General features: G+C 40.1%; 1 protein-coding gene across 1 annotated transcript; it reads left to right on the forward strand.

Annotated features, from left to right (window-relative positions):
- Positions 1-628: 628 nt before the first annotated feature.
- LOC129330275 (vomeronasal type-2 receptor 26-like) lies at positions 629-18,076 on the forward strand. The gene is made up of 7 exons (XM_054980313.1): positions 629-701; positions 2,848-3,004; positions 4,373-4,664; positions 4,962-5,828; positions 6,295-6,522; positions 9,306-9,429; positions 17,175-18,076. The coding sequence occupies exons 1-7, from the start codon at positions 629-631 to the stop codon at positions 18,074-18,076; spliced, it is 2,643 nt and encodes an 880-aa protein (XP_054836288.1).
- The last annotated feature ends 2,641 nt before the right edge of the window (positions 18,077-20,717 follow it).

Raw genomic sequence — 20,717 nt, forward strand, 5'->3', positions numbered from 1 at the left:
CCAAATTAATGTGCTCACAGCAAGGCTTTCTCCTTCCAATCAGTGATAATACACAGCAGGTGCCTGTCTACAGTTCCGTGCCTCTTTATTCTTTCCTCTTTCCTTTTTCTCGTTCCTCTTAAAGGCACAGTACTCTCTGTCCTCCATACCTCATTGCTGCAGATCCAACACTACTCACAGGAATACTGCAAAGTTAATTTCATTGTTTAACCCATGGGGTACCAGACAATTCATTCTATAGATCCATTGAGTCTCCAATTGCAGTAACTTGTTGTTGTTGCTGTTATTAGATTGCACTACCTCAAGTACTGAATATCTAAGTTCTGTTTCGTTATCATGACACTGAGTGAAATGATCCACTAATGGGGCTTCTAGGTTTCTTGTACGAATTTTAGAAAGATGTTCCCTTATTCTTACTCTAACTGGTCGTTTCGTACTGCCCACATAAAACAGGGGACATGGACATTGAATAATATATACCACTTGTGACGTAGAACATGTCGAAAAGGACTTGGAATAAAGTGGCCTTCCCGTCCCAGGATGTTTAATCGATGTTAAAGGTATACTTAGGGCACATACATTACAGTGGCCACAAGTATGATGGCCAATTGGCAATAAAGACGGAACGATGTCCTCCCTGAAGTCTGAATGTACCAAAACGTCACGCAAACTGCGAGTTCGTCTGAACCCGACCTTCAAAGGTATGTCACATCCTGGAGGACAGAGAGTACTGTGCCTTTAAGAGGAATGAGAAAAAGGAAAGAGGAAAGAATAAAGAGGCACGGAACTGTAGACAGGCACCTGCTGTGTATTATCACTGATTGGAAGGAGAAAGCCTTGCTGTGAGCACATTAATTTGGAGACTGTGACTTCGGAAGTTATGTATATGTAAGTTAAAGAAGTTAACTGTACTGTTTAAATGTTTGTATTAAGTGTAGCTGGTAATTTGTGACATTTTTATGGCAGAAAGGAGGCTGAGAAGAAGGGAATCCGAAACGAGCAGTTTTAGCTGGCGGGCTCGTTGCCAACAACCAGGAGAACCGGGGAGGGACCCGGATGGTGTACTCCGGAATTTGCCATCTAGATTTTCTACTATGAAATTTGCAGCTATTTGGAATTCACACCTCTTTTGACTATAGTGATTTGTTTCCTTTCAAGCCATTGGCATAGGAAAGGATTTAACTGTGTAACAGAATTGGCTCCTGTCTATTACAGCACCTTGGAAATGTATAATATGTGATTGTATTTATGGAATGAGTCTTTGTAATATTGTAACATTGTATGAAATTGTGTATATCTTTGTATTTGGATCATGATAGTTAATTAAATTTTGATATATATAGTATACAGTTGAGGGGTTCCTACTCAGAAGCAAGACAGACGTCCAAGCAGCATGGATGAAAGTTGACAGGAATGGCCCCAGGAGAACAAACGTTTCCTTTTGCCCCTCTTATTACTCCCCTTCCTCCCCTTTGAATGTTTACATTACTTCGGTGCTCAGTGTGCAAAAACATTTTACATAGTTATGATATCACAATGAGTTACTAAGCGAAGAGACTCAGCACTGTCTGAGAGGAACTACAAGGTCAGCATCTCTGGGAACACAGGAAGCCGAGGCCTTCATAGAGCTTGTTTGGCAAGGATTTGGTACCTAAAATGTTTCTTTCTCTGCCAAACAACCAAATGGTTGCCTACAAAGGTAGAAGTCTCTAATATGCTCTGCTACCTTGGCTGGGATTTTTAAAAACAGGTCCCATGTTGTGAATTGGGCTGAAGTGCTCTGCTCCCTGCCCAGTAACCCTACATCAGAGCAAAGGGCTCTCTTAGGGCCAAGCTACAAGTGACAAATGACACTTGAATGGCAAGTGTATTTCTCCCTGTTCACTTGCCCTCCACTCAATCCACTTGCCAGGCAAGTGTCTTTTGTCATGTATAGCTTGGCCCTTAGCCCCCCATTTGATCTGTGTGAACAACCAGAGGCTCTGGCAAATCTTATCAATTATTGCTAGTCGATAAAATGGGCTGCGGTCCTAAGCTCTCTGGAACCATGTTAGTTCCACTGAATTCCACTAGACTTCCATCTGAGGGCCAAGCTACAAGTGACGAATGACACTTGAACGGCAAGTGGATTGAGTGGAGGGCAAGTGAACAGGGAGAAATACACTTGCTGTTCAAGTGTCATTCGTCACTTGTAGCTTGGCCCTGAGAAAACATGCTTAGGAATGCATTCCATAGAATAATAATACAGCATCATGTATTTAAACATCAAACTACAGGCCTTTTTTGGCCTCTACAAGTCCTGTTAGTTTTTGGTCACTGTGGAAGTCCAAAAGCCAGAGGCAAGTTTGAGCCACTTAGGAGCAGAGAAGAATTGTGTGGTCAGATGCAAAGGAAAAAACATGTTTGCTATGAAATTTGCCCCTTAGAGCCCAAACTCTGTATACATAATTTATGTCCCACTGGAATTACGAAAATTGCTGTAATTTATCAATCTGGCCCAAGTTGCTGTGGAGTTTCAGAAAGTGAGAAAACAATAAAGAAGCAAGTTTAATAGCGATTACTACCACACCCATGTGCAACTGAATGCTGGCCAAAAGGAATCTCTCAGTTGGATCTCTGGCATTTTTCTTTATTAAAACCTGGCCTTGAAATCAATGTGTTGGAAGACATTCTGAAACAAGGACTGAGACATACATGGGAAGACTCATCTACTCTCCAGTGGACCTTGACTGAGACAATTTGATACTATAGACAGAGAGATGTTGGATCCAGAAACAAGGGTTGCTGGCCAGATGTTGAAGCTATGGGTGCTGCTGCTGCTTCTGTCCTGCACTGCATGCAAAACAGATGAGAAGGTGTGCACCATAAAGGAGATTCCTATTCCACATGAATGGTACCAGCCAGGGGCCCTCATCATTGGTGGCATGGCCTCTCAGTTCAGTTATCATCTACATGAACTAAAATTTGATCAATATATTGCTCAAGAGATGTTTGAAGTCACAGAGTAATGAAATTATTTATTTTTTTACTTATTATGATCCTAAAACCTCATAATTGTCGACTGACTTATCAAAGAACCTGTAGAATTGATCCATTCCAGCACACAACCCTTTCAATTCCTTTCTGAATCTTACTAATCTTCTCTGTTAGCAGCACACAAAGGCTTGCTTCTCCCACAGGGACAGCTTTATATATTTTTCCTTAGCCATTCTTCAATAACTGGGCTTTCTCTTGCCAACATTTTTGGCAACTGTGAAAAAATTTAAAGTCACGTTTTAGCTTGTAATCTGTGTGATACAATATTTGAAAGGCAGAATTTAAGATCTTGTAATAGATACATTTGCAGAATTTCATTCACTAATTTAAATAACATTTTGATTTGACAATACCATGGTTGTATAAAAGAACCAGTATGTCTTCTCCATCTCGAATATATGTCAGAAACTGAAGGCAGTGTTTTCCATACTCTATCTGATATCAAAAAGCAATAGTACTATGCTTAGAGAATATTTTCTCTTACAGGCTCATTCACTGAGATTTTTAAAATTTTTCTATCCCTTTTCATTTATCTATATATGCAGTAGTTTTATGTTCTACATCCACAACTGCAACGTAAATAGTGGTCACTAAACTTTATTTATCTCAAGTTCATTTATCTGGATATTAAATCAAACATATTCAAAGACCCAATTATTTGATTATGTTAGTTAGCACTAAAAATGTTATCAAACAATACAAAGATGTTCTACAGATTTTCCAGCGCCGCAAATCAATCAGCTGTACTGATCTTATTCCTTTAAGGTTGGAGATCACCCACCTAAGCAACCAATTGATTTCTCTGTACCAAAGCCAGGTGTAAAGCCAATCTGAAATAGATTTAGAGAGAGAGGCATCTTCATATTTTATGCTTGCATTTATATGACTGTGTGCTGACACTAAGGTATACATCTGCACCAACTCAAGAATTTATCAACTGAATATGAGGATGAAGCTTGACCCTGAAAAAGACAGCCATAGCAAAAACTAACATTTAAATAATTATTGTACATTTCTATAACCAGAAGAGATGAATTGAAGAAATTGGGACACTAACTTATATGAGATAATTGAAAAATAATTGAATAACTTGCAGATTACTTCTGAGTTGAGTAGACATGCCTAGGTGACTCCCGCAGTATTTCAAAGTACACTACAAAGAATGTTCTAATGTATAACTAGAATTGTTTGGGTTGAAGAAAGGAAAGTTTTACCTCAGACAATTCAGTAACATGAAAGTGTATTGTATTAATGGTATGATAATTTAAAAGCAGAATATATTTTTAAAATGCCATTGAATGAATTTTGCCCCAAAAGCATTCATTTCTTTTTGAAGCATGACAACAAAGTTTTACCAGCACTCCCTGGCGTTGGCATTTGCTGTAGACAACATCAACAGGAATCCCAAGATTTTGCCTAACGTCACTCTCGGGTTCCACGTCTATGACACCTACAATGATGATAAGATGACCTACCGGGCCACTCTGGATCTGCTCTGTAAATTGCATAGATATTATCCCAATTATGAATGTGACACCCAGAAAAACCTAATGGCTGTCATAGGGGGACTTGGCTCTGACACCTCCGTTCACATGGCAGAGCTTCTAGGTCTCTACAAGATTCCACAGGTAGGCTCTGTGCATAGAAGAATGAGAGATTTGGAAAAGTATATGGGAATGGCTTAGAGGGATAGAGAGATGTATCTGGAGAAAAGGGAAAAATTGTCTTGTGCAAAAAGAAATAAAGTCAAATGGAGACTTGCTGAAAAGTGGCAGAGGTGGTGGTGGTGGTGGAAATACTCAGAACCTGCCCCATATGCCAATGTTTTCAGAACATTTTGCCATAAACAGTCACTGGTGCACATGATGACATATTTCAAACATCTCTCTCTCTCTCTCTCTCTCTCTCTCTCTCTTTCCTTTTAGCTCACCTATGGGTCATTTTCCCCACTGGACAGGGAGAACTCAAAGTCCACTTCCTTTTACTGGATGGTTCCCAATGAAGCGCATCAGTATGTAGGAATTATCCGGTTACTTCAGCATTTTGGATGGACATGGATTGGGCTCTTTGCTGTGAATAATGATAGTGGAGAACATTTTATGCAGGAAATGGAACCATTGCTTTCCCAACATGGCATTTGCACGGCCTTCAAAGAAATGATTATAAACCAAGGCCGCTGGAATACCCCAGGGAATACTATAGATTTATTTTCTAATGTTTATACAGCTTTAATAGATAGTAAAGCAAATGCATTTATCTTCTATGGAGAATCTATGACCATTATATCAACGACCACATTTCTATATCTTGGTAATCACGAATTACTGGGAAATACTTCATTTAGATGGGTGTGGGTTATGACGGCCCAGGTTGATTTTGTATTGGGAGGCCTGCAAAGGTTCTGGGGTCTGGAATTCTTCCAGGGTGCCATTTTCTTCTCAGTTCACTCACAGGATCTTCTAGGATTCCAGACATTCCTTAGAAACATAAAGCCTTATCGGACAAAAGGGGATGGATTTCTCAAGGATTTCTGGGAGCTAGCATTTGACTGCACACTTCCAAATTCCCAGGAAATGTCCATGGTTGATGGAACATGTACCGGGAAGGAGAAGCTGGATAGCCTCCCTGGGCCTGTTTTTGAAATGCACATGACTGGCCACAGCTACAGCATCTATAATGCTGTCTATGCCATTGCATGTGCTCTGCATGCCATGTACCTCTCCCGCTGCAACCACAGATCAGTGACTAATGTTGGCAAAAGAGATGGCCTTCATGATCTCCACCCTTGGCAGGTAACATGTTCGCAATGAAATGGCTGTATTGCTATGAATGTCAGGATAAAGTGAGAGTGTCTCCAACTTTCTCCAATAGAAATAGATGCTGAAATATGCAATCAACATTTGAATTTCCCTTTGGTCCAAAATATCCAGTTGTTTTCACATTAATTGAGCCTATTGTTTGATTATTTCAATGCTTTCTTTGCAATTCAAAGTCCAATATATTGTGATGAATTTGCATTTGCACAGTTGCATTATGCAGCATGGCAACCGACATGCTCTGTATTAAACACACGTTTGTTGTACGTAGGTGCTGGACTAAAGGAGTGTTAGAGACAACTGACTTCAAATTCTGCCAGACCTATGAAGCTTGTTACATGAACTTGGGCCAGTCACCTGCTCTCATCCTAACCTACCTCAGAGGGTTGTTGTGAGGGTAAGATAGATCTGGGGGCAAAATCTTCTCCTTTGTTTTCTCTAGCTCCACCCATTTCTTCAACACATTTCATTTAACAACTCAGCAGGGGAAATTGTGTCTTTTAATGATAATAAGGAAATGGGAGGTGTATTTGATGTCATGAACTTGGTCATATTCCCAAACAAGTCCTACGGTAGAATGAAAATTGGGAAGATGGATCCTGATGCTTTTGAAGGAAACGAATTGATCATTGATGAAGAAAGAATTGTGTGGCCAAGCCGTTTCAACCAGGTGTGTGTTCTGGGATGTTCTCAGAAGCTTCTCTATTACCGAGCTCGGTTATCCAAGGTTGGTGAATGTCCTTTTCTGCATACCAGGACTCCTGTCATAGATGATTTGATAAAGAGGAATTCAGTGCTCTGTTTAAACTACAAAAGTGATGTTGCAATAATGTGTCAACAAGAATCTCATGTCCTAAGTATTTAAAAGCAATTGTATATTTTTTTATCTGTATACATTGTTAGTTATCTTCTACATACATACAGAGCAATCCTAAGCAGAACTACACTGGTCTAAACCCATTGAAATCAAAGGGCTTAGACTGGCGTAACTCTGCTTAGGATCGCACCAATAAAGACAAGTGTCCGAACATCCAGCCCAAATCCCTGAACCTAGAAACATAAAATTTGGGGGTAACATTCCTTTCATAATATAAACACCCACTGAGAAGGGATTTTAAGAAATTCGGTCTGTCAAGTGGTAAAATGTCCTTCGATCTGTCAAGTGGTAAAATGTCCTTTCCCAAAAGGATAAAGCTTCCCTGTGTGGCTGGCAGGCTGCTGCCTGCTTGCACCCGCACCCACTGCCAGCTTGGCCTCTCTTCCCTGATTGGGCCAGCCTTTCAAGGTCATTTGCATATGTGGGCTGATTGGGGCTCACAACATTCCACACCTCATCTCCCCTAGAGATAGTTGGAACACAGAGATCATTTGCGTATGCCGCCTCATTGGTCTTCACCCCCAACATTCTAAACAGTATGCCATTGATGTTGGGAATCACTGAATGTGTCCTGAAGAAAAATGCATCTCCCAGTCTTCCCGTTAAATTTCATTAGGGTCCCAGGGTCAGACACTGAAGGTGACAGGACTTGACTTGAGGGAGGACTGCTTCTCACATGGGCAGTTCTACATGACCTGCTTCAGAGTGAGCTCACCCAGTAGCTTGGTGATCCTAGCACCTGAAGGGGAAACCACCTTTACAAAGAGGTCCTTCAGTAGAAAAAAACCCAGTTGTACATATTTAACACTTTATTTATTTCACTACAATTTTTTTCCTTTTAAAATCTCTTCAATAAATGATACATTTTGAAATTCACTTCATTGGTTTTTGGCATCAACATGCTTCACTTTATTCAAACACCTTTGTGAAGCTCAGGTACTATGCTATTATACTACAAAAACAACTCAAACAAAAAAACACAAACTAAAAAATGTTACATACCCATAAGTATTATAACTGAATTGAAAGTAGTTAAATACTGTAGCAAAGCATGGGTATCAAGCTAGTATTTCATATTTGTCTACAAATTTGGTAGGTTTATGAGAGAATCAGATATATTTCAGACTGTCTCTGCCAATGATAAAACATTCATGCTGAGCTTCTCTTTCCCTTCCTGTTTGTAGCTACCAGCAAGGCTGGAAATGCAAGTCTTCTGTTGTGATCTGAAGGGCAAGAGCTTAAAGGCCCTTGGCTGCAAGCCTGTGGCTATGAGTCATCTGCCCAATCGTTCTTGGAACCCCCCGCCCCGGGTTTCGTGTTGTATACTTACTTTCTCTTTTATTATTTTTTTCTTATACCCTATGTTGAGTTTTCATCATGTTTGTGTGTATGGGGGGGTCATCTATATGCCTAGGTATATAAAGGCTTTGATTTGTTCTATGGGATGCTCGGCAGGATGGTCAATCTCAGTTTCAGAGATTAGACACCAGAATGAACATCTGCCATGACTAGCAATGCAAAATTCCTCTTTACCCAGATTCTCCTTGAAATCAAAGTTCATTTCTTTTCCAATTTTTACAAATTTAGAGTATGTGTCAAATCAATGCTGTTTTGATTAAAAGTGAAATTTGAAGACATATATAAATGCTTTTATTTGTTCAATGGGATGAGGTGCTAGGCAAGATAATCTCTTTTTCAAAGATCAGACTCCAGAAATAGCATCTGCCACGATTAGCCTTGTTAAGAGGAATCCCCCAAATTTTTCTTTACTCAGTTTTCCCCTGCAATTCAACAATTTATTTCTTTTGCTTTTTTAGGAACCAGAGTATGTCTCAAATCAGTTCTACTATCATTAAAAGAGAAATTCTTTTTTTTAAAAAATATTATATACTTTATTTCATTTTCCAAACATACAAACATACCTACATAAAATATACACTATAATCTTTTAAATATAAAATAAAAACTACATACATACATTTAAACAGAGCTTACTTAAATCTACCTTTAATATTTCAATTCTAATTAAAAATCTTACCTTCTTATTCTATCTTTACCTTCTTATGCTATCATTACCATCTGTCTTCAGATTTCTATCAACAAATAACATTTTATTATAAACATATATTACCTAACTCTTTCTATCATTCTCTTTGTTAGATTAATTTTGTTCTTAGATTTTAGCTATATAATTTTAAAAAGCTTTCCATTTATCTTGAAATTCTAAATTCAGTGTATTATGTGTAAAAGAGGTTAAATTGCTACGGCTAAGCTTCCTCTTTTTTTCATCAAGTAATACTTTAAATCTTATTCTTGGCTTCTTTCCTCTCAATACAAAACTATAAATCTTTTCATCTATATGAATTGGTAACATTTGGAACAAAAAAGTCAATTTTAGTAATATATTAATTTTGACTATAGAAATTCATCCTAGACATGAATTAATCTTTCCCATCTTTATAAGTCTTCAAGGGTACTTGCCCAATCATTTTGTTAAACAAAAATCAAATGACTTCCATCCTAAAATCCTTTCATGCTTTTGGGCAGGTGTGCAATGCTTTCATGCTTTTGGACAGGTGCCCGTTTCAGTGTGCAATGACAACTGCTATCCTGGTTCTCACAAGCAAAAGAAGGATGGAGAGAAATTTTGCTGCTACGATTGTGTTCCTTGCCCAGAAGGAAAGATTTCAAACCAGAAAAGTAGGTGACATCATGCACTACATTTTTTTCAGTACATGAAGCTAATTCTCAAATGGTAACTGATAAATGTGTGCAAAAGCCAATTGATTCTGCCCAAAGATTAGGTGAACATGGTCAAATATCTGGGAAACTCCATGTCCTTCAGAGCTGTCAATTCAGCCATTCAGTTGAAGATCATAAGTAATGAGAAATAAAGTGAAATGAATGCATGTGCAAATCACACTTGAGCTGGCAATCGGTAAAAAAAATAAACTTCATGAACGCAATCTCATTTTGAGAGTTCCCGTTTCTCGTAAAATGATCATCATTCTTTTTCCTGGCCATTTTTTTTTAAATCATAGAAATACTGGCTGGGATCCTAAGCCTTACTTCAGTTTGCATAGAGGAAGTTCCAGTTCTGGTTGAGCTGGGTGTGGCATAGCAGCTGTGCTTCACTCTGCCGTTTATTTAATTTTTCTTTTATTTGATCATATTTACTAGAAAGGAGTTAAAGTGGCGTCTATGAGGAAGTACTCTGATTTGAACTTAATCCCCTTTAATTAGGATACTCCTTTAGCTTTGGCAGTCTATTATCTCCTGCTTCAGATACCTCTGATGAAGAGAGTTGTGGTTCTCGAAAGCTTATGCTACAATAAAGTTGGTTAGTCTTAAAGTTGCTACTAGACTCTTTTCAACTACAGACTAACATGACTAACTCCTCTGGATCTGATAAAACTATATATATAATTAAGTTTTAACTTTGTTGAACTTATAACACGGACAATCTCAGTATAAACTTATTTTATTGTTTACGGTTTCTTGTGGCCGTGTTGTTGCAGCTTTAATTAACCATTTCAGAGCATACCAACCTCCAGAAAGGGCATTGGCCTCTGCAGGAGAGAGGAAAAAGCAGAATTTTTGTATTTGATACCAGATGAACTTTAGGAGCTAAGCTTAAAGGTTTAAAAGCTTAGAAGCTCTTTAAGCAGTGAGTTTATAGGTTTTATTGAATTTTATTGTCCTCTGGTGAGGAGTGAATTCAGCTGGTTGAGCTTTTATACTAATTTTAATTTCATTTTGTTTATAACTTATCTAAAATGGATATTTTAAGTGTCAACTGACTAAATTTTAACTTAAAATAAGCCAAAATTAGCCATAAGAGACCAAGTAGGGAGACTCCAGCTGAGACAACAGCACGAAAGCAAAGAAGACTTGAATTTATGTTTCCTCTCCACTCTGATAAATTTGATATATTGAATTCTGACCTCTCTGATCCTGAAACCATCAGTGAAGCTTGCACTCGAGAAAAGTCAAATATTGATTTGCAACAGGGGAGGAAAACTTTAGACTCTTTTATTAATTATACTATTGAAAATATGATGGAGGAACCATAACCTACCTTAAAGTTTAAAACACAGGCAATACAAACTGATTTATCTGATGCTTATCTATCATAGCTTTCAGCAAAAAATTATCTCTCGAGCGTAATACTAAATTGCAAGGAACACAAGTTAGTTTTTGTTTAGATAATGCCTTCTGGTTAAATGAATGCAACGTATCAGCTGATTATAATATACTACCTTCCCATTTGCTGTTAGCTGAAAAAACTCTTCAAAATATTAAAGATAATGAGTAAGAACCTGAATACTTTACAATCAGTATATTCAAATATAGTTATGAAACCTTATGTTTTAACTAAAACAGCTTCATCTATTTTAGAAACTCAGAAATTTTAAATGCTTTCCAGTCTGTAATGGATCTTTCTTTGGAACCCCCCAAAATCTTAGTTCATATATTTTCATACAATAATCAATATGTCTCTTGGACAGCCAAGTGGAGAGCTGGAACCATTTAAGCTATTCATTAGACTTTCCAATAAGGTCAATTGATCTTGTTTCAACTTATTCCAACTAGTTCCCCAAAACATGAAAGGGTTATTCTTAGTTTTAATTTTGCCAATTTTTCTAGGCAAATCTTACATACTAAAGAGCTTCTTGCCAAGTATGGAATTTCCCCTTCCCATGTCTTTAAAAATAATCAAATGAAGCCTCTTAATTTAAATTATCCCCATAGCACACCAGTTCCAGGAAAACACTCTCAGCAGAAAAGTTCAGACTAGTGTTCGATAAAAGATAATAGTTCCACTCTTCCAAAATTATCTACAACCTCAAATTTAATTGATACAGAGGGAGATACATTAGGATCCACCAATCTACATCTACAGGTGGGGCAATATTTTCTGGTATCAACACTAGGGTTACTCAAAACCACATTATCACAGTTGGGTCAAGCAAACAGGGACAAACAAGTATTTTTTAGTAATTCCTCAACAACTATCAAGGCTGGGGAAAATGAACACAACAAAGAGAGGTTGTGTTGTTCAGAAAATCAAATAGTGGACTCCTCAGCTAATATCTTAGAAGTACCATTGACAATTCATACTCAATCCTCCATGTCCCTAGCAAACTTCCAGTGAAATCAAAAAATGATTTCATTTAAACTAAAACAGCCAGTTCCATTAATCACTAAAGCTAGATATGCAAATGTTTCAGTTGCAAGAGAAGTTTTTTTTTAGAACTAATCAATTAGAGAAACCCTGGAGAGCTTCCATTCTATTCTATACAGCCAGGAACTGAGGGTCAATCCCCTAGGCAACCAAGGAGGTGGGCCTTCTGTAGCCATGGACACACCAATCTCACCCCTCCAAACCCTGTTAGGCAGGTCTGTCAGCCAACCACAGACATCCTGTTCTGATCTATGTCAGTGATTTGCTGGGATTGGAGCGGGAGAGTGTGTGGAAGGATTTCGGATTGTGCTTTTGGCTGCTGCTGCTTTAAAGAGACTGAAAGAAGCCTCTTATTTCTAGCTCTTGGCCTTGCTGTGGGAAGGTCTTTGGGTGAGGGGGCCTTTTTTCCTCCACCCCACCCAACCCCTCAATCTGTCTTCCCGGGCCAGCTCCACCATGGCCGGTCCTTCTTCCTCCTCTTATCCAGCAACTCCTGGTCCCCGTTTCAGTCATTCACTCTCACAGCACTTCCCTTGCCACCCTTCCTGATCAATGTATCAAACACTGGGAGGGTGGGTGGAGGCGAACCTGCTGAATTCTCCCTGCAAGTTTGGCATCTCCAAGTATGAAGGGGGTGTTGAAATGCTCCAGATTCTGACGAACAATGAAACTAACGAATCATTTTGGCAAATATGTCATTTTCGTGAAGTTTTGAGATTCGCGATTCGTGGATCACGCTGAAACATAAAACTCTCATTTCAGGCTTTTTCGGTTTCATGCCCATGTCTAGTGTTTTGCCGAAATATTTCCAGACTTAAGAGAGCCCTTTCGGATCTGGAAAATCTACCTTATCTCCAGAAATTTTTTTGTTTGAGACATGGGCCCTAGAAGATATCCCTCTAACAGGTTTCAACTTCTATTCTGTAACTGCTCTGAGAACTAAAGGTCATCCTAGTAGAAGCATAACCACATATGCCTCTCAAAAATTTACCAAACAAAAGCTAATTTCTTTAGCTTCCGATCATATTGCTATTGCAATTCAGATGAACTGATAATCTTGATTAACATATACATCCCTCCCTGAGCTTCACAAGAAGTAACAATCAATGGGATATATTAGAATATTATATATTAAATTTGCAATCTAATCACCCCAATGCAATATTTATACTTGCCGGTGATTTCAGTGCAAGGATTGACAACAACAGTAGTGTCACCTGTAAACTTGATGTGTGGGCTCTTAAAGCATTCAATTTATTAGAACTTTCCTGTCATCACATCTCTAAAGTATACGTTATTCAGTATATAAAGTATACATTATTCATCATATCTCTAAAGTAGGGGTGTGTATTTCGGGTTTCTGATTTGGGAAAAATACCCAAATCGGACTTGATTCGCAAAGATTCAGGATTTCTGAATCGGCCCCAGTATGTTGGGCTCATTTCGGAAATCCCGGATCAAAGCCTCGCTTTGGGTCAAGGAGTTCAAATGCCCCTTTCCATGCTGCTGCACAGTTGAGCCAAGCCAGTGGGGTTTAAATGCTCATTCTGTGCCACTGCACAGCAGCATGGAAAGGGGCATTTAAACCCCAGCTTCAGCTGTTTGGTGGGGACTTCCCTACCAAGCAAGTGAAGAAAGCTGTCTTGGGGTTTAAACTACTCCCCTGCCACTTATTTCACCTGATGGGAGGGGGAGGAAGGAATCCCCGCCTCCCCCTCCAATAGGGTAAATAAGCAGCTGCATGGGAAGTTAAACCTCCTACACTTTGGTTGTTGTGGGTTTTCCGGGCTGTATTGCCGTGGTCTTGGCATTGTAGTTCCTGACGTTTCGCCAGCAGCTGTGGCTGGCATCTTCAGAGGTGTAGCACCAAAAGACAGAGATCTCTGTCTTTTGGTGCTACACCTCTGAAGATGCCAGCCACAGCTGCTGGCGAAACGTCAGGAACTACAATGCCAAGACCATGGCAATACAGCCCAGAAAACCCACAACAACCATTGTTCTCCGGCCGTGAAAGCCTTCGACAATACTCCTACACTTTCTTGCTGATGGCAAGCGGCTAGAAAAGTGTAGGTTTCCCTACCACCCCGCCACTCATTCACAAGATGCTGGGGAGATTGAGGAATTCCCCTGTCTCCCTTCCATTGGGTGAAGGAGGCAGCCGCAGCCGCAGCCAGTATAAACTTGTCAGACTGCTGCTGCCTCCTTCACTCGATGGAGGAGAAATGGGGAATTCCTCCATCTTCCCAGCATCAGGTGAATGAGCGGCCATGCAGCAAGTTTAAACTTGCCGGGCTGCCTCTGCCTCCTTCCCCCAATGGAGGGGAGATGAAGGAATTCCCACATCTCCCCTCCATCAGGTGAGGGAGGCAAAGGCAGCCTGGCAAGTTTAAACTTGCCATGCCACCACTCATTCACCCGATGCTGGGGAGATGCAGGACTTCCCCCCGTCTCCCCTCCATTGGGTGAAGGAGGTAGTGGTGGCCGCAGCAAGTTTAAACTTGCCACACTGCTGCTCATTCACCTGATGCCAGCTAGATAGGGGGATCTTCCCATTGCCCTGGCATTGGGTGAAGAGGAGGCAGTGGCAGTTTAGGAGGAAGCAGTTTAAACTTTCCAGTGGCAGTTTAGGAGGCAGTTTAAACTTTCCACACCACTGCTCACTGTCCCGATGCCGGGGAGACAGGGGAATTCCCCCATTTCCCCAGCATTGGGTAAAGAGGAAGGTGCAGGGGCAGGGAAGCTTCGATGTGCTCTGAATCTTTACAGAGCATACCAATGCGGGCTGATAAGCAGTTTCCGAAGTGGCTAGGTGCTTCAGAAATAGTTTATTTCCAACAAAGCGGGAAAACTGAAAATTTTTTGCTGCACACCCGTACTCTAATATACACATTATTCAGGGATGAGGATGTCAAAATTTTGGATGTCAAATTTTGTGACTAATTTAGTCCCTAAAAATTCAAAATGGTGATCCTCTAGTCGACTCGGACAGAGAGGTAACATGTTGTTCAAATGAAGGAGTGAACGTAATAGATTATGTTATGATTTCAAAACATAATATAGATCTGGTAAGGAAACTTGTGATCGAGCATCGGCTTGCTAGTGATCATCATCCACTTCAGCTCTCTTTTTTCTGGTTTCACCTATAAATGTAAAGAAAATAAAATCACAACTGTTACAATTCATAAAAAATGGAATTCTCAGGTGGCTAGAGACTGCCAGAGAATATGGGGGACCAAAGAAGCTAAAGCATCACAAACTTCTATAATTCAGTCTGATAGTATAGAAAACTCTACCACAAAAATTTAGATTAATTTGTTGGCCTTTTCTCTTCTGCTTTAGCAATGTCAATTATGACATATAGAATTTATGGAACACCAGTGAAAAATAGATCGTTTGACTATGATTTTCGACAGTGTAAGTTAGAACTTTAAAAAGCCTATGCTGTATGAAAGAAGTCTGGAACTTTAGAAAGAAGGTTATTCTTCTTTTTGAAACGTTCTTATAAAAACTTAAGTAAGTGAAAAAGGGGGAGCATGCAGAAGTATGTCATTACTTTTCAGACTTTTCAAATAACTTAAAGAGAAAAACGAGGGAGCCATTTGGCAAGAACTCACTTTAGGAGAGGCTCTCTTTAGGAGAGAAAGACCATCCAAAATTCATGAAGTGAGCCTCAGGGTACACTCTTCGTAGTTATCATTATGTATTTGATTTTCTTTGCAGTTTCAATGTTGTGCATAGCTAACAAATTCAGAAATCAGGGTCATTATTAATTTAAAGAAAAGAATCTAATTTGCTTTTCAAGTATTTGGCATGTAGAAATTAAAAAATTCAAGCAAATATATTTTATATTTGTACATGTTGAAATAGAAATGATTAATAATGCTTTAAACACAACTAATAACTAGATATGATAGACCCCCCCCCCTTCGCTCTTCCCACTGTGAGGTAGATTTTCCCACCAAAATTTAGTTTCCCCGCTTTGACTGAGTGGCCCCAAGTAGCATGTTAATATTTGAGGGTTAGAAAGTCTGTTTGTTTCACTCTGACATGCAGATATAATTTTGGCTTTTCGCTCAGCCCAGGAACTTGATGGGGAAAAGGAGGGAGCCCTCTTCCTTTTGTGCTTGGAAATGGCACTAGAGACTGTTTAACATTCAAAAAGAAATAACTTTATTTAATGGCAGGGATTGAATAAATTTAGTCAGGGGATGGAAGCATGGAGGTAAAATTTTGTTGGTATTACAGAATACACTGTGTAACAGGCAAAATAGTATCCTTGAAGCTTATTTACACATATTCTTGGTTCTTAACAGTGAGAGGTGATTTACTTAGGAATTTAGTTACAGCAACAATGTTTCTTCAGGAAGTTTCCTATGACAGCTCAGGTTATCTGGAGGTAGTCATTTTCTTTGTGCACCTAACTCACTCCTTTCCTATCTGTTTCTATCTCCCAGGTTGTCTAAAAACGTTCCCCCTTCACAACAGACCCGGAGTTCTCCTCAGAGCCAACCCCCCTTGAAAACTGGGCAGGAATTAATCTTCTTCTCCTCAGAAGATAGAACTCCTTTTCTTTTTGGCTTGCAAGGGCATCTCAGCACACTACCCAGTCACTTTCATCCAAAACATACTCCCAGTTCTCTGGTGTTTGTGTAAAGCATACTTCAGCTTATGCTAATGCTTAGACTTGGAATTCTTAGATAGATGTCTTCCTTATGACAGTAATACATTTAAGGCAAAGGAGTCTTCTCCCTTCACTCTAAATGTGAACCTGTCTGACTCTTCTTGTCAGACTCCCTGATTCCAAATTCTGTCAGAAACCAACTGACTGCCTTCAGACTGATTGCAATGAACAGAAACTCTGGTATAGAGTAATGAAATAAACTCTACTCCTCGGCATTCTGCATTTGGTTGATCATATAGTTTTTTTTCAGCTGATGCTGAGCAATCAGAGAACAGGGAGCAGCTTGTCACCAAAGCTCTCCATTCTGGGGAATAGTCAACCCTTCCCCTCCCAGCTTTCTGATTTTGCTTCAGTACTGTTAAGTGCAGTCCATCACACTAGCATATATATATATAAAGAAGGAAACAATAACAACAATAATTCAAAATGCCTTTTTTTATGATGCTTTCCAGCACTAGAACCAGGAGTAAGAAGTCAAGGTCCAAAAAGTCTGAGAGGATTCTATGACATCAACATCATATGGAAATAAATCAGACATGCATTGGCAATGAAAGAGCTCTATTTCTTCCTTTCTTTTAGATATAGAGGACTGTATCAGATGCCGAGAAGATCACTATCCAAGCAAGGACCAAGATGAATGCGTTCTCAAGACAATTAGTTTTCTGTCTTATGCAGAACCCCTAGGGGTCAGTTTAGCCTCAGTTACAACTTCTTTTTCCCTAATCACAGTGCTGGTGCTGGCAATTTTTGTTAAGTACAGAGACACACCCATAGTCAAAGCCAATAACAGGGATATCACCTACACCCTACTAATCTCTCTGTTGCTCTGCTTTGTCTCTTCTTTGCTGTTCCTCAGACAACCTATAACTGTGACCTGTTTGCTCCGACAATCTACTTTTGGCATAGTCTTCTCAGTGGCTGTTTCTTGTGTGCTAGCCAAAACTATAATGGTGGTTGTAGCTTTCATGGCCACCAAACCAGGGTCCAGCATTAAGAAGTGGGTGGGGAAAAGACTGGCCAATACCATTATCCTTCTTTGCACCCTGATTCAAGCAGGCATTTGTACCTTGTGGTTAGCAACCTCTCCCCCATTCCCAGATTTAGACATGCAGTCCCTGAAGAGAGAGATGGTAGCAGAATGTAATGAAGGGTCTGCCATCATGTTTTACAGTGTTTTGGGCTACTTGGGACTTCTGTCCCTCATCAGCTTGACTGTGGCTTTCCTGGCCAGGAAGTTGCCCGACAGTTTCAACGAAGCCAAGTTCATCACCTTCAGCATGCTGATCTTTTGCAGTGTTTGGTTGTGTTTTGTTCCAACCTACCTGAGCACCAAAGGGAAATACATGGTAGCCGTGGAGATCTTCTCTATCTTGGCTTCCAGTGCTGGACTACTGGGTTGTATCTTTTTCCCCAAGTGTTACCTTATTATTTTAAGACCTCAGTTGAACAAAAGGGAACAGATGATACGAAGAATGAAGTAATGAATTAATGAAGCTAACCTTTACTCACTGACTCTCTTCCTAATGAGCAAAGGGCAGTTTCTCCCCTCCTCCTCCCTTGAGTAGACATCCATAACAGCTTTGGCAGAATCTCTCCATTTACCCCTAGTCACTCTGCCTTTTTGGTCTCCTGCTTTGAGCGAATGACTCAGCACAATAAGGGCAGCAATTGGACAGACACTCCATCACTGCTTACCCCTCTCTCCTTACAGTTATCATTATGTGCGAACAAAGTGCCCTTTGCAATCTTATTTACTTATGTGAAGGGAAATGGGTCAGGTATATACTTCCACAACTCTTAGGAGAGGGCTGTTAACGTATGTCACACTCATGGGAAGATGGCACGGTATACCCCATTCTCATCAGATCTTGGAAGCTAAGCAGGGCGGGATGGGAGACCTCTGAGGAAGACTCTGTAGAGAAAGTGTCAGATGTGCCCTACTTATCTGCTATGTATGCCTATTATACTCTGTGTTGTACTCTGAGCCTCTAAGAATGTATGAAGAAATATTTGTGTAGCTGAGTAACTGTGTAGCTGTGAATCGCTTATCTTGCAGGTGGCTACTTTCACTTTCTCGGCTGGCATGGGAAAGTGTCCTTGAAGTGCCAGTCGGAGCCATATCTCCTTGAAGCATGGAATGAGCTCATCCTCCTCTTCCCCTCCCCCCTACCCCATCCATCCTTCTAGGCCCTGCGTGCCTAAATTCTAACAGTCCTTATCCCAGGGCGGGAACCTTGCCCTATAACTAACATTGCTTTTCCCCTTTACATAACTTCTGCCAGTGCTGCATTCTGAGTGCACCGATACTGATGGATCTCTAATAAAGAAACTTTAACTGGATTCTGGAAGTGTCTTCAGTGAAGTAACTGGGGATCTAACTGGCAGAGCCTGACAGAAAGGCACTGAGAAACCACCACTGCCTCTCAGTTGCCTTGGAAGCCCCTTGCTTAGGGTCACCATAAGTCATTTGTTACTTGAAGGCACACACAAGTTAGGCCACAGGGTAGAAAGAATTAGCAACGAGTAAATCCAGCCCTCAATGCTGTTCTGCTTTCTGAACCATCTGAAAATAATGTCTCCGCTTGATTAAAAAGGATGCCTGAACCGTGGACTTTCTCTCAGGAATGATGTTTTGTATCCTATTGAGCCATTGTGGATAATCTGGATAAAAATGTTTAAAGTCACAAAAGGGCTTTAGTCCTAAGCACACTGGCAAACAAGTTAGTTCCACTGAATTCTAGACTTACATCTGGGTAAATATGCTTATGAATGGAGTCCACAAGAAGAAAATATGACCCTGTGTACCTACTAGTCATCAACTTTAAGGTTTCTTCTTACCATGTGATTTTTGTGGGGGTTATTTGCTGCTCACCACAGAAGTCTTAAAGCAAGAGGCATGTTTGAACCAATTAGGAAGAGGGAGAATTAGGAATTGAGGAGAACTCAGGCCTGAAAATAAAAACTCTTACAGGATGACTCAGCCCAAACCCACCTTCCTGAGTAGATATAAATTACCTGCCAATATTTTCTCCACACTGTGACACTGAGAGATCTCTGTCTTTTGGTGCTACACCTCTGAAGATGCCAGTCACCGCTGCTGGCAAAATGTCAGCAACTACAATGCCAAGACCATGGGTATACAGCCCGGAAAATCCAAAACAACCATCGTTCTCCAGCCATGAAAGCCTTTGACAATATAAAAGGGAAATACATCATAGACGTGGAGATCTTCTCTATCTTAGTCTCTAATGGTGGCTTACTGTGCTAGATGTTTTCTCCCCAGTGCTACATCACTGAGGCCTGAGTTGAATGAAAGAGAATAGTTACTACAGTGAATGAATGAATTGTGTCCACCATTTTGCCTGGGTTCCAATTCCACCATCAGTAACCCAAATCATTATAAAACATCATGTTTTTGAGGAATTAATGAGCCTAAGGTTTTGTAACAAGTTAAGGAGGCCCTCCTTGTGACTTCTGGGGCAATATTTAAACAACCTGGGATGGTTCCTTCTCTGTCTGTGCCTATTTTCAAAGCACTGAATTTGCAACAAATACTCTGCTACCTTAGAATATTTTTTTAAAAAAAGCCCTGGAACAACATTTTGAATTTGGCTGAAGAGCTCTGCTTACTGGCTCACTGCCCAATAAGCCCAAACCAGGGTAAAGGGCTCTCACAGCCCTTCCTGCCAGTGTGAACAGCCAAAGAGGCTTTGGCAGTCCAAAGAGGCTTCGGTTCCAATTCCACCACCAGTGATCCAATTCATTATAAAACATCATCATGTTTTTGAGGAATGAATGAGCCTTAGGTTTTGTAATACATTAGGGAGGCCCTCGTGACTTCTGGGGCAATATTTGAAGAACCTGGGACGGTCTCTCCTCCATCTGTGCCTATTTTCAAAGCACTGAATTTGCAACGAATACTCTGCTACCTTAGAATTAAATATATATATATATATATATATATATTTAAAAAAAGCCCTGGAACAACATTTTGAATTTGGCTGAAGAGCTCTGCTTACTGGCTTACTGCCCAATAAGCCCAAACCAGGGTAAAGGGCTGTCACAGCCCCTCCTGCCAGTGAGGCTTTAGCAGACCATTGACCATTATTGCTAGTCACATGT

Source organism: Eublepharis macularius, chromosome 5 (genome assembly GCF_028583425.1).
Source record: "Eublepharis macularius isolate TG4126 chromosome 5, MPM_Emac_v1.0, whole genome shotgun sequence".
Classification (NCBI taxonomy): Eukaryota; Metazoa; Chordata; class Lepidosauria; order Squamata; family Eublepharidae; genus Eublepharis; species Eublepharis macularius.